The sequence below is a fragment of the Aedes albopictus genome, chromosome 2 (assembly GCF_035046485.1).
Source record: "Aedes albopictus strain Foshan chromosome 2, AalbF5, whole genome shotgun sequence".
NCBI classification, from domain to species: Eukaryota; Metazoa; Arthropoda; class Insecta; order Diptera; family Culicidae; genus Aedes; species Aedes albopictus.
The window spans coordinates 503,805,209-503,831,711 of NC_085137.1; the positions used below are offsets into that span (position 1 = coordinate 503,805,209).

At 38.7% G+C, this 26,503-nt stretch overlaps 2 protein-coding genes across 7 annotated transcripts in view; one reads left to right on the forward strand and one right to left on the reverse strand.

Moving 5' to 3' along the window:
- Positions 1 to 26,503, reverse strand: part of LOC109407819 (ribonuclease P protein subunit p25-like protein) — a 606,744-nt gene that overhangs the window by 136,401 nt on the left and 443,840 nt on the right. The window lies entirely within an intron of this gene.
- The window catches only part of LOC109407816 (aromatic-L-amino-acid decarboxylase), a 155,157-nt gene that overhangs the window by 12,382 nt on the left and 116,272 nt on the right, over positions 1 to 26,503 (forward strand). The window contains exon 2 of the mRNA XM_029870336.2: positions 14,126 to 14,574. Within this exon, the coding sequence (XP_029726196.1) occupies positions 14,208 to 14,574 (367 nt within the window). The 5' untranslated portion in view covers positions 14,126 to 14,207. The remainder of the gene's footprint in view (positions 1 to 14,125; positions 14,575 to 26,503) is intronic.

The window sequence follows — 26,503 nt, forward strand, 5'->3', positions numbered from 1 at the left end:
TAATTTTAACTTACTTGTTTGGTGTTGGTGGCTGAAGAAAAAAAATACTATACAATTTTTAATATTCATAGCGGTAGTATTTTTTTGTTTTTTTCGTGAGCATTGTCAGGTATGTATACAGACAAACAAACGTAACACTGGCGAAATTTTCATTGACCACGCCTTCAACGATCATTTTGAATCTTGGTTGTGGCTTTCATAACAAGAAGAGCGCCCATCGTTTTTCTTTGCGTTTGACGTTTCACACTAGCGCCTTCTGATGACGATATTGCACAACGCAGTGTTTCGTGAAACATTTCCACCAGGTGGTGATAGTGTGAACTGGGCGATGAATTTTCACTAAAATTGTTCTAGGCGTTTCGTCTGTTTGTCTGTGGTATGTACCTCTTATGCATTTGTTGTTGTTGAAGTTACTCGCATTCTTCCGATCATAAAGTCTGTTCTCTACACACTTAATTTTGATTACCGAGTTCGGTAATTTTTTGACGAGATTAAAACTGCTGAGCACCGAACTCGTTCAGCAAAAATGCATTGTTTACCTTTTCCATACGATTTTGACAGTTGTTTTACTGAGCCTCAGTAAAATCGATTACCGAAACTACCGAGATCGTACTGCTGTTATAATCTCGTCAAAAAAGTACCGAACAGGCAATTCAGAAATAAGTGTGTAAGAGGGATTTTTTTGCGGATAAACTAGACGTATACGTGTATAAAAAAACTTTTATTATACAGCTTTTGTCTTAAAAATAAATTCAATTCCATTTTTCTTATAATCAACAGCTTTTCAACACTATCAAGGGATTTTTTCACCAGTCACGTACAATAAAAAGTATGACAATCTCAATATTTTTGATCACAACACTGGATCGCGTCTAAGTTTCAAATAGATACTATAGTAATTACGAATAATCAAACTAAAGTATCATGAAAACAACTTGTTTAATTCAGGCGGTAGCCTTTACAATAAAATCAGCATCAAAATATAATTCTCGAAATAATTTACACAGAAAAAATTTTTTTTTGTTACTAAATGTAAAAATTGTGAAATGTTTGAAATGTCATAACTTTTTTGTTTATCAGTTTACCATCACCAAAATTTTATGGTAGATAGCTGATATAATGGGCCATTTCCCCTAAAAAATTGAAGTTGGTAAAAAGATAGGGTTTTGAGATATTTGAGTTTTTGTGACAAATATCATATTTTTTCAAAGTAGAAAATGAAATTTTTTACAGTGTATATTTTCTAAGGAATCATCATTTAGTTATCTAACTTTGCTGAAAAATTTATAACAATCGAACAATCCGTTTTTGCTGTACAGCTTTTAGAATATTTTAGAACTATTTTCGCATACACCCTTTTGAAAAGTTAGTCGTGAGTGAATATGAAGGTTTAATATCAAAAAATGGCGATTTATATGAAATTGAAAAACTGTGCAAAGTTTCAGATATTTTTGAAATGGTCGCTCAGGATCGACTGACATGACTCCGTGGAATTCCTCAACTCTGGTAGACCTAAACTGGTATACAGAATAAAAAGAATAGCTCGTTAGTCATCCAAAGACATGTATGTTTTAGTATAAACTAGCAAAATATCAGATCACTTGCAATTATACTGCCTATGATCGCATAATTGTCCCATATCAATAGGTAACCTAGCAAATATGGCACTGATATGCGATCATAGGCAGTATAGTGATCTTGAGTGCTGGTCAGTATCGAATAGCCATTACCGCTTTGATAGCAAAGGTGGTGGAATATCAATATCCAACTGACGGCACGGATATTGCCCAGCTCTATTCGAGATAGGGTTGTGACACGAAAATTATCCACACCTTAAATAACCTTTTTTTTTGTTGATGGAACAGAACGATTTTTAACTCAATGTGTCGAATAATTCAAAAGTTTTAAAATTTATTTTTGAGAAAATCAAAAGGGCACTGTCTACATACAAATTACGTAACGCCCTAGCCTAGTGGAAACATTTTGAAGCTAGAATTTGATTGTTAGCTAATTCTTAACCTGCCTAGCAACTTTAACGAAGACGGCATTTTGCTACATATCAATTCAAGATTTTCAAACATGAGGGTTTGTTAGCGCCACCTAGCGAATGAATACCGAACCAAGGTTTAGCTATTTTGGATATCAAAGTACATAACCGTTGACTGATTTTGACACTAGCACCCCCTAGTGGACGAATTTTGACCCTAGGCTTTGACCACTTTTAGCTGTCAGCTAGTTCTGTTTACATTTCCGTCGAATTACCCAGTTGGCGCCAGCAGCGAATAGTGTCGACAAGAACGTTTATAACATTCAATTTCCAGCGCTGACAGTATTAAATGTAGTATGAAGTATAAATATAAGTAGTATAAATAAGTATTAAATGCGATTCTGTAACATTCCCCCGAAAACCATTTCCCTGAATTCATTCCCGAAAACTTTCAGTGATATAAAAAGAAATGGAATTCTGGTGAATGAATTGTTTTTTGGGGAAGGGTTTCCTGGGGAAAGTTATATGTAGAGCCTTCAATGCATGGTCTGGGGTACTCTTGGTTGTCAACATTCTCGAACTTTTACAGCAAGCATCAAAGCCGCGCTTTGATGTGTCGCATGCATGGGATTGATTCACTTTTATATTTGGCCACTTCCGCCGGGACACTCAGAACCGGTTCCGGAACACTACCGGTTCAGATATGGTTTGAGACTATTTTCATGATAACCGCCGCATGTGCCGCATGTATGGGTTTGTTGCATTTTCATGCTGACCCCTTCCATTGGTATCGGTCCGGAACACCTATATGGCCATAACTCCGGAACGGCTGGACCGATCCGAACCATTTTCAATAGGAAACAATGGGACCAGATTCCGCGTCGAATGAGCCGTCGATCGTTAAAATCGGTTGATATTTACTATCTAAAAGTGAGGTGACCTTTTTTTGTACACATCCACACACACATACACACACACAGACATCTCAACTCGTCGAGCTGAGTCGATTGGTATATGAAACTTGCCCCTCCTCTATCAAATTTTCGTACATCTTGGTGTACGAGAAAGGCAAAAACGCTTAAAACAAAACCAGTAAAACAACGAAATACCAAAACCACTTCAATTTATCCAAAAAAAAAACACGTAAGACGAGCTGAACGAAAATAAGATCAAAAGAGATTTTTTTTTCTATTTATTGTATAAATAAGTGTGTTTCTGCTCACTGCGAGGCACAAACAGAACGGATCCCTCCAGGGTCATCGGAACTTTGCAATAAATGTTTTTTTTTTGTTTTATCTGTATTAACGAGATATTTAGCCCTGGGGTAGTTCATCTCGGGATCCACGCTTTACTTCCCTTCCGAAGGAAGAACTCACATTTTGGGAATTTGTCGGGAGTGGGATTCGATCCCAGATCCTCGACGTGACAGTCACGTGCTTTAACCATCACACCAGGTCCGTTCCACATGCAATAAATGTTTAAAAAGAGCAAAAAATAAAAATTGACGGCCGGAGAAAAAAAAACATCTCAATTCACTTAAAAAACAAAACAAACAAAAAAAATTGCGTTAAACAAAAAAAAACATCTCAATTTATCAAAAAAGAGTTGGCGATCCGAGAAAAAATAAAAAATAAAGTTTAGACTTGGAGAAATTTAGCCGGTTTTCTGTTTCGGCCGGGAATTTCACCCGGGATTTCTTCCAGGTTCCTCCAGTGATTGTTCTAGTGATTTTTTTTTTACCAGAAATTATTCAAAAACTAATTCAGGAATTCCTTAAAAATATTGTTCGAAAATTCTCTAGGAGTCCATCTAAGGATTCCACCAATAATTCATCTAGAAATTATTGCAGACATGGATTCCTTCACATTTTTTTCTAGTTATACCTACAGAAATTCTTTGGGAATTTCTTTTGGTATTGCTTTCGGGATTCCTCAAGAAATTTCTTCAGCAATTCCTTCAAGTATTCCTTCAAGAATTCCTCCTGAGCTTCACTCAAGAATTCATTCTGTATTTTTTTTTTCAGGAACAACTTCAGGGATAATTTTGAAAATTACTCCGAGGATTCCCCTAGAAACACTTCTTGGCATTTCTTTAGGAGTTCCTCCTGGAATTCTTCCAAGAACCCACCAGGAACTAATCAAGGACTTGCTCCAGGAACTGTTTCGGGATCCGCTTAGGAATTTCTCTTGGGATTGCTTCCGGGATACCTCCTGGGGGTATCTTCAGGAATTTCTCCAGGGATTCCTTGAGGAACTGCTATAAGGATGCCTACAGGAGTTCTTTCGCGAACTCTTCTTAGGATTCCTTCAGGATTTCTCCGAGAATTCCTTCTGTGATTTCTTAAGTTCCTGCTCCTGGGATTTTTTTCATAATAACTCTAGGAATTCCTGCGCAAATTTAAGAATTCTTTCAGGAATTCCTTTGGGAACTCTTGTAGGGATTCCTCTGAAAATTCCGATGAAAATTCCTGCAGAAGTTCTTCTGAGATTCCTCCAAGAATTCCTACAGGCATTCCTCCAGAAATAAATTCAGAGGTTCCTGAAAGATTTCCTCCAGGGATTCCTCTTGGAATTGCTCCAGTGAATCTTTAAGAATTACTCTAAGGATTCCTCTGAGAATTTATGCAGGCATTCCTCCAGGAATTCCTCCAGGAATTGCTCCAGGCATTCTTCTAGGAATTTCTTCAGGAATTCCTCTAAGAAATCCAGAAGTTCCTCCAAGAATTCCTCCAGGGATTTCTCCAGGCTTGTCTCCAGGCATTCCACCAGGAGTTCCTCCAGTGACTCCCCCAAGAATTTCTTCGAGAATTCATCGAGGAATTACCCCAGGAATTCCTCCAGGAATTGATCAAGAAATTCTTCCAGGAATTCCTCCATAAATTCTTATAGCTTTTTTTTCAGAAATTTCTCTAGTAAATTCTCCAAGAAATTTCCCCAGGAATACGCCCTGGAATTTATCTAGAAACCCTTCCAAGAATTCCTCCAGGAATCTGGATCCAAGATCCAAGATCTCCTCCAGCGATTCCTCCGGAATTTCATCCAGACATTCGTCTAGATATTCCTACATGTCTAGATATTCCACCAGAAATTCCTCCAAGAGTTTCTCTAGGAATTCCACAACGGATTTCTCTATCCTGGAATTCCTCCAGGGACTCCTCCAGGAGTTCCTCTCAAATTATTACCAGGAATTACCCCATGAATTTCTTCAGGAATTCCTCCAGTGATATCTTCTGGAATTGTTTAAGGAATTCCTCCGGGAATTCGCCCAGAAATTCGTACAGTAATTCTTCCAGGAGTTTCTTCAAGTAATCCTCTAAGATTTTTTTTTCAGGGATTACTCCTGGAATTCCCTTAGGAATTCCTCCGGAAATTTATTCAGGAATTCCTCCAGGGATTTTTCCAATGATTCTTCGAGAGATTCCTCTAAGAATTGCTTCAGGGATTCCTCCTGAATTTGCTCCAGAAATTCCTCTAGCAATTCATCCAGCATTTTCTCCAGAGATTCCTCCAGAAAATTCCTCCAAGAATTCCTCTATGGATTTCTTCCGGAATTCCGCCAGGGTCTTCTCTTCAAATCCCTCAAGGGATTCCGCCAGGAATTTGTCCATAAGTTCCTCCAGGGTCTTCTCTTCAAATCCCTCAAGGGATTCCGCCAGGAATTTGTCCATAAGTTCCTCCAGCATTTCCTCTAGAGATTCCTCCAGGAATTGCTTCAGGAATTCCTCAGGGGATTTTTAAAAGAATTCCTCCAGGTATCTTTCCAGAAATTCCTCAAAGGATTCCTCCAGAAATTTCTCCAGGAATTCATTGAAACATTAATTCAAAAATTTCTCCAGGGATTCTTACTGGATTTTTTCTATGGAATCTTCCAGGAATACCTCCAGGAATGCATCCAGGGATTCCTCCAGAAATTCTTTCAGAAATTTCTCCAGGAATTTCTTTTGAGATTTTCAAGAATTCCTCCAGGTATACTTTTCGAAATTCCTTAGGGATTCCTCTAGAAATTCCCCCGGGAACTTTTCCTGGGATTCCTCCAAGGATTCTTTCGTAGATTCCTCCAAGAATTGCTTTAGGAAATCTTTCAGAAATTCCTTTAAGAATTTCTCCAGGAATTCCTCTAGGAATTCCTCCAGCAATTTCTCTAGGTATTCCTCCCAGAATTCCTCTAGAGATTCCTCCAAAAATTCTTCCAGGGATTGCTCCAGGAAATCATCAAGGATTTTCTCCAGGGATTCTTTCGGGAAATACTACAGGTAGGGCTTCAAAAACTCCTCCAGGGATTCTTCCAAGATTTCCTCTAGGGATTTCTCCAGGAATTTCTCCAGGGATACCTTCAAGGTCTCCTCCTTAAATTCCGCCAGACATTTCCACAGAAACTCCTCCAGTAATTACTTCAGGAATTCCTCCAGTGATTCATCCAGGAATTTCTCCTGTGATTCATGCAGGAATGCCTTCTGAGATTTCTGCAAGAATTTTCCCAGGGATTGCTCCGGGAACTTCTCCAGGAATTGCTCTGGTGATTTTATTCAGGGGTTCATTCAGATATTTCAGATTTTGCACCCAATAATTTCTTCAGGATTACCTGAAGATTTCGAAGAACTCTTCCAGCGATTAGTATTGGAATTCTTTAAGGTTGTTTTGGAGAAATGCATACATGAACCAGGAATTATCTCCAAAAAAAAAAATCTTCAAGGATTTCATCCACGGATTTGTTCAGGAATCCATTCATGAATTTCTTCAAGAATATCCCCTGCAGCTTGTGCAAAAGAATTCACCAGAAATTCGTCCTGCGATTTTTTTTCAGGAATATATCCTGATATTCCTTTTTTTATCCAAGATACCCTTCAAGAAGTTATTCATTGATTTTTTCAGGAACTTCTCCAGAGATTCCTCGAGGAGTATTTCCAGGGATGTTTTGAAGGTGTTCCCTTAGAAAGCCCTTCAGGAATTCTTCCAAAACTTTGTCAAGGGACTCCATCAGAAATTCCCCCGGAAATGCCTCAAGGGTTTCCTCCAACGATTATTCAAGGACTTATCCTAGGCTTTCTTCAGGAATTTTAAGAGAGATCACCTTCCGAATTTTGTATAAGGATTCCTCCTTTTTTTTCTTTTTGACTTTCTCCAAGAAGTTGCCTAAAAATTTTCCTTTAGGAACCCCTACAGCATTTTCTTCAAGAGTTCGTTCAGAGATTCCATAAGGAATTCTTACAATAAGTCCTCCAGGGATTCTTTCACACATTGCAAATAAGAGTCACGGCAGCGCAGGTTTTGTTTGCGCAAAAGTCACTGTGACTTAATTTGAACAAATAAGTTCTAACATACTAGAAGCGCTTCCAGACATTTATTCAGGGAATCTTTAAGGAACGCAATTGCTTGAGCAGTCTCAGCTGGAATTTCTGGATTACATCTCTGAAGATGTTCCTGGAGGAATTACCGGTGGAACTTCTGGAATAATCCCAGGAAGATTGTCTTGGATGATCCCACCAAGAATTCTTGAAGGAATTTCTGGAGAAGTTCGTAGAGCTCTGAAATGTATCATAGAAGGTTTTTTTTTTAAATCCTAGTATGATGTTGCTGGAGGAATCAGTATAGGAATCACTTGGAGAAACCCCATCAGGAATACCGGGGGAATCCCAAGAGAAGTTCCTTGAATAAATACCTGGAGGAATATCTACAGTTCTCCATGGAAAAATCGATAGAGGTATTTTGGAGGACTCCATAGATAGAGTCCTTGATGGAATCGCAGGAGACATTTCTGGATGAATCTCAGTAAGAATTCCCGAGAGTATTGCTGCAACTATTCCAAGGAAAATGCCTAGAGGAAAACTTCATGGGATATTCCTGGAAATACCTCAGTTGGAATTTCTTGAGGGGTCCTAATAGGAATTGCTTAAGGAATCCCAGCTGAAATACATGGAGAAAGACCCGTATGAGTTCATGGAGAAATTCCATCAGAAATTTCTGGAAGCACCTCTGGATGAAATCTCAGGAGGCAGACCTGGATAAATCCTTGAAGAAATCTCTGGAAGAATCACGGAAGGGATTTCCGGAAAAATACTAGGAAGATTTCCAGGAAGAATCCCAGCAGTAATGCTAGAAGAAAACTCTAGAGCAAACCACAGTTAGAATTTCTAAAAGAATTCTAGGAGAAATTGCTGGAAAAACCACAGCAATAGTTTCTCGAATTCCCAAAGGAAGACCAATAGGAGCTTCTGGAGAAATCCCATTAGGAATTTCACGAGAAATCCCTGGATAAAACCTCTGAAGGAACTCCTGGAAAAATCACCGGAGGAACGTCTGGAAAAATCCCAGGAGATTGTCTTGAATAATCCCATTAAGAGTTCCTGAAGGGATCCCAATAGCAATTTCTAGAGAAATCCTAGGAGGGATTGCTGGAGGAATCTCTGCAATTACTAGTGAAACCCCATCATGACTTCCTGGAGGAATCCTAAAAGAAGTTCATTGAAGAAATATCTCGATGAGCCCATAAAGGGATAACTTGAGAAATTCCTGGAAGCATCGATAGATGTATTCCTAGAGGAATTCTTGGAGGAGTCCCAGAATGAAGCGCAGGAGCAAATATTTCGGATAACTCAAAAATGGCTCAGAATGATGTATCTTGAAAAATCACGAAATTCCAGGTGTCGCTTTACGGCATTTGTTTACTTTCGAAAAAAAAAAAATATTCGGGAACCACCGGAACTGGTTTCCCGGGAAATCCGTATATCGGGTCCCAAATGACCAGAAGTATTTCAGACGACGTAAAACTAGCACAGAATGGTGTATTTCGAAAACCGTGATGTTTGAAATGCCGCATGACAATATTGAACTGTTTTCAAAACTTGGCTCCGAAACTGGACTTCTGGAAATCGGGAAACTAATTCCAAAATGCCCAAATGTATTCTAAGAGACTAATCTTTGTGATAATATGCTATAACTTTCAAAATCATGAAGTTTGATATGTCGCATGATGGTGTTTGTTCAACTTCGAAAAATGGACCCCGGAACCACTGGAACCGATTCCCGTGAAATCCGGATATCCGTTCCAAAATGGCCAGAAGTATTTTGGCTAACACAAAAACAGCTCAGAATGATGTATCTTGAAATGAGGTGTTGCATGATGGTATTGAAACATATTCTAAAATTGAACCCGGAACCGGTTCCTCGGAACATCCGTAGAACTGGTTCCAAGGCAGTTAGTCACCGGGATGGACATTCGGACATATTTTTCTATCATTCCACTTAGGTCTGAAAACTAAGTTGATCTCATATCGAAAACTCACTTTACCCAAAATGACCAATTCCAATGACCCGTTTTGATTCCGGAATAACTCCGGAACCATGTGGCCATTCCAACAATCCCCAACGTATCCCTAAATTAGAGTGTGAGATGTGCTTCTATGTGTCAAAATTTGGTTGAAAAATATAAAAAAAAAACAAAAAAGTTATAGCGAAAAGAGTGTTTTTTCGCACTCTCGTTAGAGGGGGTTGGTAACGGAAGGGTAATTTTTATCTGTGTGTATCATGTGAAAATTGGGCAGAACCATATCTCGCGAAGTATTGAAAGTCCGGTGCAAAAAAATGTATAAATCATTCATACATTGGAAATTCTGAGGAACTCGTATGTCTATCCGCAAATATAAACCTTCAGGAAATTGCCAAGCAAAGAAAAAAAACAACCCTAATAAATCCACTTAGCGGTGATGGGGCCTTTCGAAAGCCCATTTCAACAAAACTCAAGTGACATGTTGATGAATATCGGCACTTTTATACGTTTAACAAAAATCCTTTTCATGGCACCAGAAATCATATCGTTTATCTGGCTTTTAACCCTCTAATACCCAACCCCGCCTTTAGACGGGGTATAGTTTGAGCATTTTTGTAATTTTTGTTTTGTGGATAATCATGTTTTGTATATTTTTGGCTGATACTTGGGACTGTTCTGTATATCTCAAAATAGTTTTTATTGTCTTTCAAAGCATATTTAGATTTTTTTAAAATCATTGAAAAATTTATGTTTTAGTCACCTTTCAGAAGTCATTGATTATTTTGTATTGAATCGCTATAAATAACACATTTTAATTTTTTCCCAAATCAATCTATCATAAAACTATAAGGGATTCGAATGCACTCTAAAATTATTTTCCTTAGAATTACACGGAAAATAAAAATTTCCATGAAAAAAAATTAAAATAAATATATTTCAACAATTATCAAAAAATCTCAAAAAATCCGTATCCCAAATAGGCTTTCATGAAAAATATAAAAGTATGGAGATGTTCAAAAATAAAAATTAGAAAAATCAAAAACTGAAATTCACAAAATCGAGAATTAAAATGAATCATCTTCCAAAACATGTTTAAATCGATTTTAGATGACGAAAAATGATATTTAGATCAAAATCAAAAATTTGGGTATTAGAGGGTTAATGTTTGAGCCTAAAACTCTTCAAAAACAGCAGAAATCTTGAATTTTGAGTCACCATTTTGGATTCAAGTCCGCCATTTTGAAAATTCTGGTAGCTATTTTTGAACTCCAGACTTCTTCCGCTTTTAGAATCTAAAACTCCATTGAACAGCCGCCATCTTGGTTATCCTGGTTGCTATTTTTGCACTCCGGAAATCCTTTATTTACTAAATACACCCATATTGAAAACTAAAACTCCATTAAACAGCCTTCTTGAATTTGGTGCCGAAATCTTGGATTTTAGACCGCCACACAGTGGGACGAATTCAAAAAAAGTGGGACATTGGGTTTTGCGGCAAAACTATTGGTTATAGACATTTGGTGTCTTCGGAGGAGTTTCATAGTTTTTTAAGTACTTTTTAGAGGTGTAACATTTTTTAGGTTAAGGAGGTAATACACCAAGATAATTTTTTTTTTAATTAGTGGTCAAAATCAAATGACCTCTATGAAAACATTGTAGATTAAGCCATTTTGAGAAACTTTGTCGAAGACGGGAACATTCTATCTCCAAAATTTACAATGTTATGAGCACCAATATAAGCATATAGTGTAACACTAGCTTAAAAAGTGTTTTTTCGACATAACTTTTTTGTTTCAATTTTCTCGGGTTTACAATGTTCAGCAAAGTTGCAGATACTATAAAAATGCACATCTTTTCTGAAGACTGCAAAGTTCTATCTCACCATTCAAAGGTAGTACGGTCATTTTTTTACTTTTTTTGTACAAATTTCATCATCTTGCAACTTTAACAGTAGCAGATATTTTTGCACCACGCAAACAGTTACTCATACACATAAGAAACATGACGGGATCGCGTGGTATTCTTAATACTTTTTCAAATTGAAAAGAACCTCTTTAAATCGGGTGTTTCAGTGTAACCTTCTTGATATATTTTTTTTAATATGTTTGATGTTCTACAAAGTTGTAGAGACTTCAAAACTACATATTTTTGTGGAAGACAGTATTGCGCTCTCTTTAAAATTTAACATAGAATATAATTTATTGTGTATTTTCTATAATATAAATCTAATTTGATCGCAAAGGCTCTAAATTCAAGAATAAGTCGTTTACTATTTTCTTCAAAAACATATATTTATGAAGCCTTTTCAACTTTGCAGAACATCAAATATATAAAAAAAAGAAAAAAAAGCTACACTGAAAAACCTGTTTTAAAGTGGTTGTTTTCAATTTGAAAATTTTTCAAGAATACCGCACGATCCCGTTATGTTTCTCATGTAGGTACATAAGAAACATAACGGGATCGCTTTAAAACGGGTTTTTCTGTGTATTTTTTTTTTCTTTTTTCAATATACTTGATGTTCTGCAAAGTTGTAAAGGCTTCATAAATATATGTTTTTGAAGAAAATAGTAAACGACTTATTCTTGAATTTAGAGCCTTTGCGATCAAATCAGATTTAAGGTAGGTTGAATGGTGAGATAGAACTTTGCAGTCTTCAGAAAAGATATGCATTTTTACAGTATCTGCAACTTTGCTGAACATTGTAAACCCGAGAAAGTTGAAACAAAAAAGTTATGTCGAAAAAACACTTTTTAAGCTAGTGTTACACTATATGCTTATATTGGTGCTCATAACATTGTAAATATTGGAGATATAATGTTCCCGTCTTCGACAAAGTTTCTCAAAATGGCTTAATCTACAATGTTTTCGTAGAGGTCATTTGATTTTGACCACTAATTAAAAAAATATTTTTTTTATCTTGGTGTATTACCCCCTTAACCTAAAAAATGTTACACCTCTAAAAAGTACTTAAAAACTATGAAACTCTTCCGAAGACACCAAATGGCTATAACCAATAGTTTTGCCGCAAAACCCAATGTCCCACTTTTTATGAATTCGTTCCACTGTGCGCCATAATGAATATTCCAGTCTTTTGCAATCCGGTCATCTACATATCAAATATACACATATCTTGATTTTATATCCTAAACGTCCATTAAACAGTCGCCATCTTGACTTAAGATACGCATTCTTGGATATTCTAGTCGCCATTTTTGAACTCCGATCATCTTTCCCATACCAAATATACCCATATTGAATGGTTTCAGAGCCTAAAACTATATTAAACAACCGCCATATTGAATTTGGAGCCGCATTCTTGGATTTTAGACTGTCATCTTGGATGTTTTGGTCGTCATTTCGGAACTCTAGACATCTTCCCCACCGAGTCTAAAACACTAATGAATAGCCACCACCTTGAATGCGGAGCCGCCATCTTGGATTTTAGGCCACCATCTTGGATAATCTGGTCGCTATTTTTGGACTGCGGACATCTTACCCATTCCAAATATACCTATATTGCATGGTTTTGGAGCCTAAAGCTCCATTAAATAGCCGCTATCTTGAATTTGGAGCAGCCATCTTGGATTTGAGGCCACCATCTTGGATATTCTGGTCGCCATTTTTTAACTCCGTACATCTTCCCCATACCAAATATACCCATATTGCAAGGTTTTAGAGCCAAAAACTCCATTCAAAAACCGCCATATTGAATTTGAAGCCGCCATATTAGATATTCTGGTCGCCATTTTCGGACTCCGCATATTTTCCCCATACCAAATATAATAATATTGCATGGTTTTGGGGCCTAAAACTCCAATAAACACACGCCATCTTGAATATTGAGCCACCATCTTGGATTTTAGGCCGAAATCTTGGATATTCTGGTCGTCATTTTTGGACTCCGGACAGCTTCCCTATACCAAATATACCCATATTGCAAGGTTTTAGAGCCTAAACCCCATTAAACAGACGCCATTTTGTATTTGGAGCCGCCATCTTGAATATTGGGCTGCCATTTTGAATATTGGGCCGACGTCGCGGAATTTCTGGTCTCCAGTGTTGATTTCCGCACAAAATTCGTCAACCATGCTGGTTACAAAAAAAAAATGCCGCAGTTTGACGTGTCGCATGACGGAGCTTGGTTCAGTTTTATATACAGCCAGTTCTACTGGTGCTGGTCCGGATCACTAAAATGGCTATAGCTCCGGAACGCCTTGACCGATCCACACCATTTTGAATAGTAAACAATGCGGTAAAATTCCGGTTCGATTCGAGCTATAATCCGTAAAATCGGCCAATGGGAAGTGCCTTAAAAGTGAGTGAACTTTTTTTGCGCACAGACATACATACATACACACATACAGACATCATCTCTATTCGTCGAACTGAGTTGATTGGCATATGTGACTTGACTCTCCGAGCCGTCTATTGAAAATTCGTTTTTTGAGTGAACATATAGCCTTTCAGTGCACTGTGGGGTACGAGAAAGGCAAAAATGTACATTACGTCTCACATTTGCTAAGCGTTAAATCATCGTTTTTCGCGAAAAAAAAAACCAGTTAGACATCGACAGTTTTTCACGGGAATCCCACGCAAGTGTGACCACCTTCAAAGAGATCAATTTCTACCGAGCAATGAGACTTTTTGTGCAATTGGAAACCCAATAAATACTCGCACGGCTATTGACGGAAAAGTCATTAAAAGCATCCTCCTGGCCCAGGCTGACTATATTTAAAACGCGTGTAAATAAAACATTCTGACGTGACTGATTCATAGATCTATTTCCACCGGCCACCTCTTTCGCGCACGCATAATGAGAGGGAAGCTGCGTTATTTACAAATGCCATTCCTTCCCATTTCCATCCAATCCAGCTGGGTGTCCAAATAAAGTCAGAAACCGATTTGAGCGGAAAAGAATCGATAACCGATACCGAACCGGCGACCTATACCAAATATGGACAGCCGGGAGTTTCGCCGCCGCGGCACCGAAATGGTCGAGTACATCTGCAACTATCTGGAAACGTTGGAGCAGCGCCGGGTGACGCCCAGCGTCGAGCCGGGCTATCTCTGGCATCTGCTGCCCGGTGAAGCTCCGGAGGACCCGGAACCCTGGGAGAAGATCATGGAGGACGTCGAGAGCAAAATCATGCCCGGGGTGACACACTGGCAGCATCCGCGGTTTCACGCGTACTTCCCGTCGGGCAATTCGTTTCCGTCGATTCTGGGCGATATGCTGAGCGATGGCATCGGGTGCATCGGGTTCTCGTGGGCTGCCAGTCCGGCGTGCACCGAGCTGGAGACGATCGTGCTCGATTGGTTGGGTGAGTATTAGCATGGTCAACATTATTGGGGGACAAGCTGAGATGAGGACTCATTGTATTGGTAAGTTTAGAGATTTCTGGAATGCGGTTAACCATACCAGCGCACAGTGTACAAATTCGAGCAAAAAAAAAACGGACGCAATTCAGTTCCGGCCGCTAAACAAACGACAAGTACCCATTCCTAACCGGCTGTTCGGGCCCGTATGAAGTTGATCTTCAATATTAACTTCTTTTCTCGATCAGCCTAGATAGCTGTGTAGTGTCGGTAGCGATTGTCTCAATTGGCTAAGAATAACACTATGGACCGCCTGTTCCGGTGGTAAGAGTCCACCAACAGGTGACCCCTAATTCATGGTGTGATGCGGCTTTATGCTTACCGTGCCTAGGAGTGAATGGCTAGGGGGGTCTAATAAAAACCTAACCGCAAACGGAGCCTGTGGAGTACCAGGGTTGCCCTTACTGCGCTAACCGGAGCAATGGTGCAGTGGACCTTGTGTTTCTCCGAGACAATCAGCTGCCCCTCTTTAGTCTCACTGAGGCTAAATAAGGGCGGGATTATGAAGATGTTGTTAATTAGTTTAAATTTTCACCTATATGGTTTCGCATTATGCGATTTACACAGTGTATTCTGTGTATCCTCGCCTTTGGCGTTTTCCAATCGATATCGATTTGGTTTTGTTGCTGCTGTTCTTTGTTGTGCTGTTGTTGCGAAGAGTTTAATCTTGCCTAGTTTGGGTAGTGGCTACGGTTAGGATAGCTCAGATCAATCTTCAGCATAGAAGAACAGCATCAATCAATCTTTGCAGACTTATGCAAAATGGCACAGCTCAAGTGGCCTTGGTCCAAGAACCTTACTTCCGTAAGGGGAATTTCTATCTAGGAAACCTTGTGAACGCGGTGTTTGCTACTTTCAGTAAACATGAAATGCCAAACTCGCGTGTCATGCCTCGAGCCTGTGTGCTTGTCAACAACGCAATAGTTGCTACACTCATCTCTGAACTAACCACCAGAGATGTATGTGCTATCACAATCGATGTATCTGTTGGAAACCCCAACAGGAAATACGTCTATTGTTCGGTGTATTTGCCGCATGACGAACCATCCCCTACGGATGCTTTCAAGCAAGTCACTGCATACTGCACTTCAAAAGGCCTTCCACTAATTGTTGGCAGTGATGCTAATGCTCACCATATCATCTGGGGCAGCTCAGACATTAACACTCCAAATACCGTGATAAAAAACTTTACGCGGAATACCGTGATCAGAAAAAAGTGGGAACTTTTAGTTTGAACAACTCGTTCTCAGCCGCCTGTGAACCGATTCTCAATTTTCTTTCAGGGATCTTCGACCCAACTCTTCTTCTTTTATTTTCTTCAAAAATTATGTTTCTAGGGATGCTCATTTTTCCCCCAGAATAGCGTGAGTCAGGAACGTTTTTAAAAAACCTCATAATTTTCGATTTGCATGCTAAATTATAGCGGTGATCACGAAAAATGGCTATAAATCGGCATAGGGTATATGGATCATTCCTTGGCCTAATTTGCAAACCGCCTTGACAATTTTGACCATAACTCATGAATTAATAGCACTAGAAATAATATGTTGACCCTATTACGCACTCTAGGCAATGCATGTTTCACCAATTGGAAGTAAACTTACGTAAATATTCAAGAATTTACTTAACTAAGTTGAAAAGATTCGATGTGATGGTATGCAACGTTGGTCTATGGTACATAAATTGGCCTATTAGTGGATACAACTTTGGCCTATTGCTTTCCATGCACTAGATTCACTTATTATCTCATTTTTTCAATATTTCTGCTGAGGTATTATCTCTGTTTGATCACCAATCATACTTTCAAATCACATTTTCGGAGCCAAATTTTCAAAAAACTATAAATAAATCACTTAAACTAAAGTTCTTTCTTTTTTAGTAACAAAAACAATGCAACCCGATTATTGTGTTATATTTTTATAGTCACCGCACACAAAATCTATCTTTCTGTTCGTTCTTTCTGGTTCTTACGCAAGCAATGTTGTTGACGTCACTTTATCGGTGTTTTTGACGTCACTTTACTGATGGGCCAAGATTTGGGTACATAGTGAAAAAAATGTCTTCAATATTCGGCCCACATGTAATTTGTAAAATAGTTATTATTCGTTAAAAACAAACATACAAACTCAAAATAGCATCTTTGACCGTCGCATCAAATGTTCAGTTATTGAAAAGGCAATTCGAAATATTCCAGAATCATGCCATTTATGATCATGTGTATAGACTACCCACTAAGCCGAAGAATCATGGCGTCTACAAAAGCTAAACAAAGTGACATTTTCATACAATTTTAATACTCCAAAGTGCTAAAATTGAAAGGAAATGTTACAGGTGTTTAGCGCAAAGCTTTTCCGATATCCAGTTCGGCGTGTTTGTTTGAGTTTTTGGTTAACGTTAAGATAGGCCGAACGAGGGGACTATGCCAACGAAGCATCCCGATACCCTATATTTTGAAAAGGCATAATGTAGAGGTAGTATGAGATTTGCATAGCTATCTTGAACATCCCTAGGCACAAATGAACGCAGCTCTCGACCAGAAAATACTCCAGTGCCCTTGATAAGCATCCTAGAGAGTTGGTGTCTTCAGCAAAGTGTTATATATTGACTGGTACTACACTTTAACGTCTTCGGTTTTGATCTAGATCTGCTGTAAGTGATCTAGATAAGTTTTATTATTCTATATGACTCTCTAGAACTCTCGAAATGCATCCTAGATGATTGAGGTCTTCGGCAAAGTTCTCTGGATCGGTTAGTACTACACTTTTACGTCTTCGGTTTTGATCTAGATCAGCTGTAATTGATCTAGACAAGTTTTTATTCTATATGACTCACAAGTTTTCTCGATATGAATCCTGGATGGTTGAAGCCTTCGGCAAAGATCTCTGGATTGGTCAGTACAACACTTTTCCGTCTTCTATTTTGATCTAGATCTGCTGTAGTTGATCAAGATAAGTTTAGTTTTTTCAATATGATTATCTAGAACTTTCAATATACATCCTAGAGGGTTGCAATCTTCGACAAAGTTCTCTGGGTTGGTTAGTACTACACTTTTATATCTTCAGTTTTGATCTAAGTCTGCTGTAATTGATCTAAATAAGTTTTTTTTTCTAAATTACTCTAGCATTCTCGTTATGCATCCTAGATGGTTGAAGTCTTCGGTGAAGTTCCCTGAATTGGTTGGTACTACACTTTAACGTCTTCGGTTTTGATCTAGATCTGCTGTTGTTTATCTAGATATGTTTTGTTTTTCTATATGACTCTCTCTTATTCTCGGCATGCATCCTAGATGGTAGCAGTCTTCAGCAAAGTGCTCTGGATTTGTTGGTAGTACCTTCTTACGACTTTGCATTTAACTCAGATCTATTGTAATTAGATAAGATAAGTTTTATTTTTCTACAAGACTCTAGAATTCTCTATATGCATCAGAGAGTTGCTGTGTGCGTCATAGAGAGCTGCTGTAGTGCTCTAGATTGATTGGTACTACACTCTCACGTCTAAGGTTTTGGTCTAGATCTCATGTACCGGGTAACGTACAAAAGGCTGAAGCACGAAAGGCTGAAATAACAAATGGCTGAGTTACGAAAGGCTGAATCAAAAAAGGCTGAAAATGTCAAAAGCTGAAATAACATAAGGCTGAAATAATGGTTCGACTAGTTTTCAAACGGCGAGCCTAAAGACAGTCATGCGAGCCTAAAGGCAACACTAACATCACAGACAAACAGACATAACACTCTAATTATTCATATCGTACACTGATATGATCTTTATGAAAATTTGCTAGTTGGCCGACCACTCAGCTCTGACACTTGCATTGGTTTTGCTTGAGTTTGACATTTGACGCACACTACCGCTCATTGTTTGATGTTTCATTGGACGAACATGATTCCGTTACTATGTTAGGACTGTTTTTCCGCGCTAAAGTATGCATTATTGATCGCCTACATAACTATGACAGTATTTCTCCAAAGAATATTTTTTTTTTTAGTTTTTATTTTTGTGTATTTTAACTTAAATGCTAATTCTACACTCCTCCAAAGAATAGCATATATTTAAAAGAAGGAAAAATCTCTGATCACATTGTTGGCAGCTGTAATGGCAACCAATCTCCATAACAGCATGACTCAAAAGAATAAGTCATGCTCAAAGAAGGAAAAATCTCCGATTGAAATACCACCAGTCATTGCTGCAGAAATTCCTTAAGAATTTCAGAAAATAAACCTGTACAAATTCCTGGATTTGTGAAGGAATCCTTGGAGGAATGCTTGTAGAAACTTTTGAGCAAATTCTTGGCGTAGTTCCTGGAAGAATTCTTGGATTAGACCCAGCAGGAATTCCTGGAGAATTTCCTTGAACAACTTTTTGGGTGAATTCTTGGAGCAATCCCTAGGGGAATTCCGGGAGAAATTCTTGAAGAAATATCCAGAGGAATTCTGGGAGGAATTGCTGGAGAAATTTCTGAAAAAAAATCCCTTGAGAAATTCCAGGAGGACTTCCTGGAAGAACCCTTGGAGGAATTTCTGGAGGATTCCCTGGTGGAATCTCTGGGAATATCCCCCGAAAAATTCGTGGAGAAATCCCTGAAGTAATTCCTGAAGGAAATTTCCTCAAAGTATTCCTGGAGAATTTCCTGAAAGAATCTCTGAAGAAATCCCAAAAAGATTTCCAGGAGAAATTCCTCGACGAATTGCTGGCATAATTCCTGAAGGATGCCATGAGTATTCCAGAAGGAGTTCCGGAAGAAATTCCTGGGGTATTTCCTGGAGGCATTCCTGAAGAAGTTCCTGGGGAAATTCCTAGATAACATCCCGGAGGAATAAATGGAGGAGTTCCTAGTGGTATTCCTGTGGAAATTTCTGGAGGAATCTCTAGAGAAATTCATGAAAGAATTACTGTATGAATATCTAGAGGAATCTCCTGAAGAATTCTGAGCAGTGAATCAAAATTCAACCATCGCGCAACAATAATGACAATGTCGCAACCTGTATTTGTTGCGACAAACAAACCCATGCGACATAAGTTTGTCCCAACTTGAAAATAATGGGATTAACATCGTACACCACGAGTTTAGAGATTTTTAGGCCTTGCATTGCGATTTTCGAACGGTAACTTCGATTCGGTAAACACTGCAACTCTGGTGAAGCTCTATCATTAAACAGTTTCGACTTTGGGTTAGCAATAATTGATTATTCACGAGTTGAAAAGTACGCAACAAATTCAGCTTCCGTTTTGTCTGCAACAAAAAAATTCGAGATCATGTCATTATCTGTTACCAGTTGGGATAAAGAGTAATCGTCGCACCTTCTTTGTTGCTTGTTTTGTGCCTCTTTTGTCTGACAATTCTCTTTACTGATTCTGAGAGATTTCTGTTTCTATTTCTGTTATTTTTCTATTTCTGAAAGAATCCCTGGGGGAATTTCCAGCGGAATTGCTGGTGGAGTTCCTGGAGAAGTTCTCGAAGGAATTCCTAAAGGAATCCCTGGGGATATCCTTGAAGAAATTTGTGAAGAAATCCCTGAAGGAATCTCTGGAGAAATCCTTGGCGGAATACCTTTAGGAATTCCTGAAAAAATTCCCGAAGGAATTCCTGGAGAATATTCTTGAAGAATTTCTGAAAAAATCCCTAGAGGATTTCCTGGAAAAATCTTTGGAGAAACTTCTGGAGGATTTCCTGAAGGAATCTTCAAAGAATTTCCTGAAGAGATTTTTCATGGAGAAATTTCTGGAGGAATCTCTTAAGCGATTCCCGATGGAATCTTGGGAAAAATTCCTGGAGAAACACCTAGAGGAATTGCTGAAATAATTTCTGAAAGATGTCCAGGAGCAATTCCTGGAGAAACTCCTGGGGGTGTTCCTGATGAAATTATTGGGGTTATTTCTGGAGAAATTCCTGGATAAAATCCTGGAGAAATACCTGGAGGAATTATTAGAGGCATTTCTTTGGGAATTTCTGGAGGAATCTCTAAGAGAAATTCTCGGAAGAATTACTGGATGAATTTCTAGAGAAATTCTGGGAGATTTCTATTTCTATTCTGTTATTTTTCTATTTCTGAAAAATCCCTTGAGAAAATCCTAGAGGAATTTCTAGCAGAATTTCTGGAGGAATTCTTGGATAAATCTAGGAAGGAATGCCTGAAGGATTCTCAGGGGGAATCCTATAAGAAGTTTTTAAAGAAGTTCCTGGAGGAATCCCTGAAAAATTACTGATGGCATTCCTCCAAGAATTTCCTGGAAGAATTTATGAAGAAATCCCTAGAGGATTTCCAGGAAGAATCCTTAAAGGAACTTCTGCAGGATTTCCTGGAGGAATCTTCGGAGGATTTCCTGAAGGAATCCCTGAAAAATTCCTGAGGGTATTCCTGGAGAATTTCCTGGAAGAATTTCTGAAAAAATCTCCAGAAGAATTCCTGGAAAAATTCCTGGACTAATTGTTGACATAATTATTATTATTAGCTTTATTAAGGAGATTTTCAGCCCGCGGCTGGTTCATCTCCAAGTTGACATAATTTCTGAAGGACACACACCAAAATTTCTGAAATGCTTCCAGCACAAAAAAAAAAACAGCAAAATAAATTGCTGAATTCCAGCAACAATTTTGCTGAATTTCAGTACAACGTTGCTGATCAACTGTCAAAATTGCTGGCTGGCTCAGCAAGTTGAACAATCATTGCTGATACTCAGTAAATTCGTATTGCTCAATGTAATTAGCACGAAAAAATTAGCAAAGTTTGCTGAATACCAGCAAACAAAATTTGCAGTGCAGGAGCAATTTCTGGATCAATTCCTAGAGAAATCGCTGGAGGAATTCCTGAAGATATTCTTGGGGTAATTCCTGAAGAATTTCCTGGAATAGTTCTTGGAGATATTCCTGGAGGAATTGCTGGAGGTTCTCCTTTGGGAATTGCTGGCGGAATCCTTGAAGTAATTCTAGGAGGAATCTCTGTAAGAATTCCTTCAACAATTTCTGGATGAATTTCTGGGGGAATCTCTTGAGGAGCTCTGGGCGAAATTTCTGAAAAAAATGCCTGAGAAATTCCCGGAGGGATTTCAAGAGGAATCTCTGGAGGAATTCCTGGAGAAATCCTCGAACGAATTTCTGAAGAAATCCCTGAAAAATCACTAAAAAAGTTCCTGGAGGAGTTTTAGTACAAGTCCTGGAGGAATGCCTGTAGCAATTCCTAGAGGGAATACTGGAAGATTTCATGGCGAAATTTCTGGAAAAATCCCAGAAGGTATTCCTAGAAAAAATCCTGGAAGAATTTCTCAAGGAATCCCTGAAGGATTTCCTGGAGTAATTCCTAGAGGAGTTCCTGAAGAAATTCGTGGATGAATCTCTCAGGGATTTCGTATAAGAATACCAGAAATAATTCCTTAGGAAATCGCAGATGGAGCTCTTGAACAAATTCTGGAGGAATCCTTAGAAGAGTTTCTGAAGAAACTCCAGAAGGAAACCCGGAAGAAATTTCAAGAGGAATTACTAAGGGAATCCCTAAGCAGTTCCTGGAGGAAGTACTGAATCAGTTCCTTAAAAAATAGAAAGAGGAGTTGCTGGAGGAACCCTAAAAAGAGTTCGTGGGAGAATCTTTGGAGGATGTTTGATAAGTTGTTTCAGAAAGAATCACAGAAGGAAGTCCCGAGTTAAGCCCTGAAGAAATTTTTTGAGGAATCCCTGGGGGATATCCTAGAAGAATACCCGTAGAGATTAACGGAGGAATCTCTAGAAGAATTCCTGGAGGAATTTTTGGAGAAATCTCTATATGCATTTCTGAATTGATCCTTGGATGAATTTTGAGGGGAATCACTGCAACAATTCCCAGACGATTTCTGGAATAATTCGTAGAGGAATCTCTGAAGAAATTCATGGAGAAATCCCAGTAAAAATTTCTGAAGATATTGCAGATGGAATCCTTGGAGAAATCCTGAAGGAATTCTAAGAAGATTTCGTGGAAGAACTCCTTGGGGAATCCCTGTAGCAGTTCCTGAAGAAACCCCAGGGGAAATCCTGAAAGCAATTCCTAGAAGCATTTCTAAACAGTTCCTAGAGGAAGTATTGGATTATTTTTTGGAGGAGTTCGAGAAAGAATTCCAAGAAGAACTCCTGAAGGAATTCTAAAAAGTGTTCCTAGGGGAACCCTTGAAGGATTCTTTGAAATAATTCTTGGAGTTGCTTTTGAAAAAAACACAGAAGATATTCCCGGGTGAATCCTTGGAGGAACGCTTGAAGGAAAACCTGGAGGAATCCCGGAAGCAATCCCATGATGAATTCCTTAGGAAAGCTTTCTTAACAAATTCTTGATAGAATTTCAGTAGGAAAAAAATGAAGGCATCCACGTCTGCAATAATTTTTGGACGAATTATTGTTGGAATATTTGGATGAACTCCCAAAAGAATGTTATTATTTATTATTATCTTTTTTAAAGAGATTTGCAGCCCCAGGCTGGCTCATGTTTGCCAAAAGAATGTTTTGTACAATGATTTAGAAATTCCTGGAGGAATCATCGGAAGAAGCACTGGAACAATCACTGGGAAACTTCTAAAGATATCCCAGGAGAAATTCCCGGAGGAATGTCTGGTGAAACCCATACAGGAATTCTTGAAAATCTCTCTGGAGCAATCCATGCTAGAATCACTGAAGGAAGCTATGGAAAATTCCAAAAGGAATGAAGGAATGAAGGAATCGTGCGAGGAATTCTTGATGCATTTCTTGGAACAATCCCTGAAAAAAAAACTATCTGAACCCTGCAAGATGTTCATGGAAGAATTCACGAAAGAGAAACTCCTGCACATGTACCTTGAGGAATTTCTGAAAGAATGCTTGGAGAAGTTCCTGAATAAATGCATAAAGGAATTTCTGGAGATGTCCTTGAAAGAATTTGTAAAGAATCCCAGGTATTATTCTCTTAGCATGACGTTTGTTTGAATTGAATACAAGTGAAAATTCTTGTAGTACATAACTGCACTCTATAGCAGCATATAATTCTACAAAGTCCTTCTTTTTCCCTACCGGAAACTTGGCATGCTGTTTTTGTATTCTTGAATAAACATCACAAAATTTAACCATTCAAACATGCTTGTTATTTGGTTAAATTCTGTGATTAGATTGAAGTAGATCCAATAGTAGATTTCTTGGAGAAATACTTGGCGAAATTTCCTGTGATTCTCAAGAAAAAAAGGTTTGATAATTGTGGATAAAAACCTTATTAGAATAGTCTAGAGAATAGTTTTTTTTAATATTTTTTTCTGGAACTCTTGAGTTATTGATAAGCTTTGTGTTGGCTCAAATAAAAAAAATCTGTCGGCCAGGGGGGGGGGGGCACGCCCCCCCCCCCCCCCCTGCCCCCTCTGGCTACGCCCTTGCTTTCATCTGCTTCCTCCGCAGCAGATGGTACGCAACACGAACTTTGTTCGATCGTAGAGTTCTGCGGAGTCCAAAGTAAGCTCGATTTCCTGCCACAATGCGTTTTTGAATGTCTCTGCTGGTGTCGTTGTCAGCGGTCTCCAGTGAGCCCAAGGACACGAATTCCTCAACCGCCTCGATTTCATCACCGGCGATAGTACTTTTCCGCAATCGTCTCAAATTTGCGAGTTATAATATTGTCGGCGAAACCAAGCAGCTGAACGGACTTCGTGAAAATCGTACCACTCGTGTTTATCCCCGCTCTCCTTATTACACCCTCCAAAGCAATGTTAAACAGCAAGCACAAAAGACCATCACCTTGACGTAATTCTCTGCGAGATTCTAAACGACTCGAGAGTGTCCATGATACTCGAACTACGCACATCACTCAATCCATGCCTTGGATCAATCGTGTCAGTTTACCAGGGAACCCGTATTCGTGCATAATCTGCCATAACTGATCTAAGATAAAAACCGAGGATACGGAAATGTTTCGCGAATCGATCTAAAGCACTTTGTCGAAGTTTCCAATGCTCTAGAATACATCTTCAGAACCACTGAAAAATACTCAGAACGAAAATAATCCGGATTAGATCTATATCGAAACCGAAGACGTAAAAAAGTAGTACCAACCCATCCAAAGCCCTTTGTCAAAGGCTCCGACCCTACAGAGTGTTTATCCAGAGCAATAGAGAGCTACTTTGAAAGATAAAACTTTTTTAGATCAGTTACAGTAGATTTAGACCAAAACTGTAACGTAAGAATGTAGTACCAACCAATTCCGAGCACTTTATCAAAGACTGCAACCCTCTAGGGTGCATATCGAGAGTTCTGAAGAGTCATATAGAAAACAATACTTCCCGGAGACGTAAAAGTGAAGTGCCGACCAATCCAGAGAACTTTGCCGAAGACTGCAACCCTGTAGGATACATATTGAGAGTTCTAGAGAGTCAATAAAACTGATCTAGATCAACTACAGCAGATCTAGATCAAAACCGATGACGTAAAAGTGTAATACCAAACAATCCAGAAAACTTTACCTAAGACTTCAACCATGTAGGATGCATAACGAGAATTCTAGAGTTATTTAGAAAAAAAAAAACTTATCTAGATCAATTACAGCACATCTAGATCTAAACCAAAGATGTAAAAGTGTAGTACTAACCAACTCAAAGAACTTTGTCGAAGATTGCAACCCTCTAGGAAGTGTATTGAAAGTTCTAGAGAGTGAAATTGAAAAACTAAACTTATTTAGATCAACTACAGCAGATCTAGATCAAAACAGAAGACGAAAAAGTGTAGTACTGACCAATTCAGAGATCTTTGCCGAAGACTTCAACCATCTAGGATGCATATTGAGAATTCCAGTGAGTTATATAGAGAAAAATTTTGTCTAGATCAATTACAGCAGATCTAGATCAAAACCGAAGACGTAAAAGTGTAGTACTAACCGATCCAGAGAACTTTGCCGAAGACCTCAGCCATCTAGGATGTATTTCGAGAGTCCAAGAGAGTCATATAGAAAAATAAAACTTATCTAGATCACTTACAGCTGATCTAGATCAAAACCGAAGACGTTAAAGTGTAGTTCCAGTCAATATATAACACTTTGCTGAAGACACCAACCCTCTAGGATGCTTATCAAGGGCACTGGAGTATTTTCCGGTCGAGAGCCGCGTTCATTTGTGACTAGGGATGTTCAAGATAGCTATGCAAATCTCATACTACCTCTACATTATGCTTTTTCAAAATATATGCTGATTTCTAGTCATTTTTCGTGGTTACCGCTAAAATTTAGCATGCAAATCGAAAGTTATGAGGTTTTTTAAAAACGTTCCTCACTCACGCTGTTCTGGAGAAAAACTGAGCATCCCTATAAACATGAATTTTGTATTAAATAAAAGTAGACATGTTGGGTCGAAGATCCCTGAAAGAAAATTGAAATCGGTTCACAGGCGGCTGAGAACGAGATGCTCAAAGTAAAAGTTCCCACTTTTTTCTGATCACGGTATTTGGAGTGTTAACTTGAGAGGCTCCAGTTTGATGGAGTACTTAAGTAGTACAGATCTTGCATTACTGAACACAGGCAACCGCCCAACCTTCATGGTATCTGCTAGAGAGGAAGTGTTAGACATAACGCTTTGCTCTAGTAGAATTAGTCACGAGCTGACCAATTGGCATGTGTCAGATGAAGAATATTTATCTGACCATCGCTATATCTTTTTTGAATCCCCGGTCAACAAACTGGGATCTTTTTACTGATCTGGTTGCGGCCAAATTTCATGGATACTCACCATCCATTGACACTCCAAGTGATTTAGATTAAGCCGTTGATACTACAACGACCTTCATCATGGAATCTTTTGAAGAAGCATGCCCTCTACGGTCTGTGAAGGTCACAAGAGGAACCCCTTGGTGGAACTCTGATCTGGCGAAACTCAGGAAACAATGTAGAAAGAGTTGGAACAGACGACGTTCGG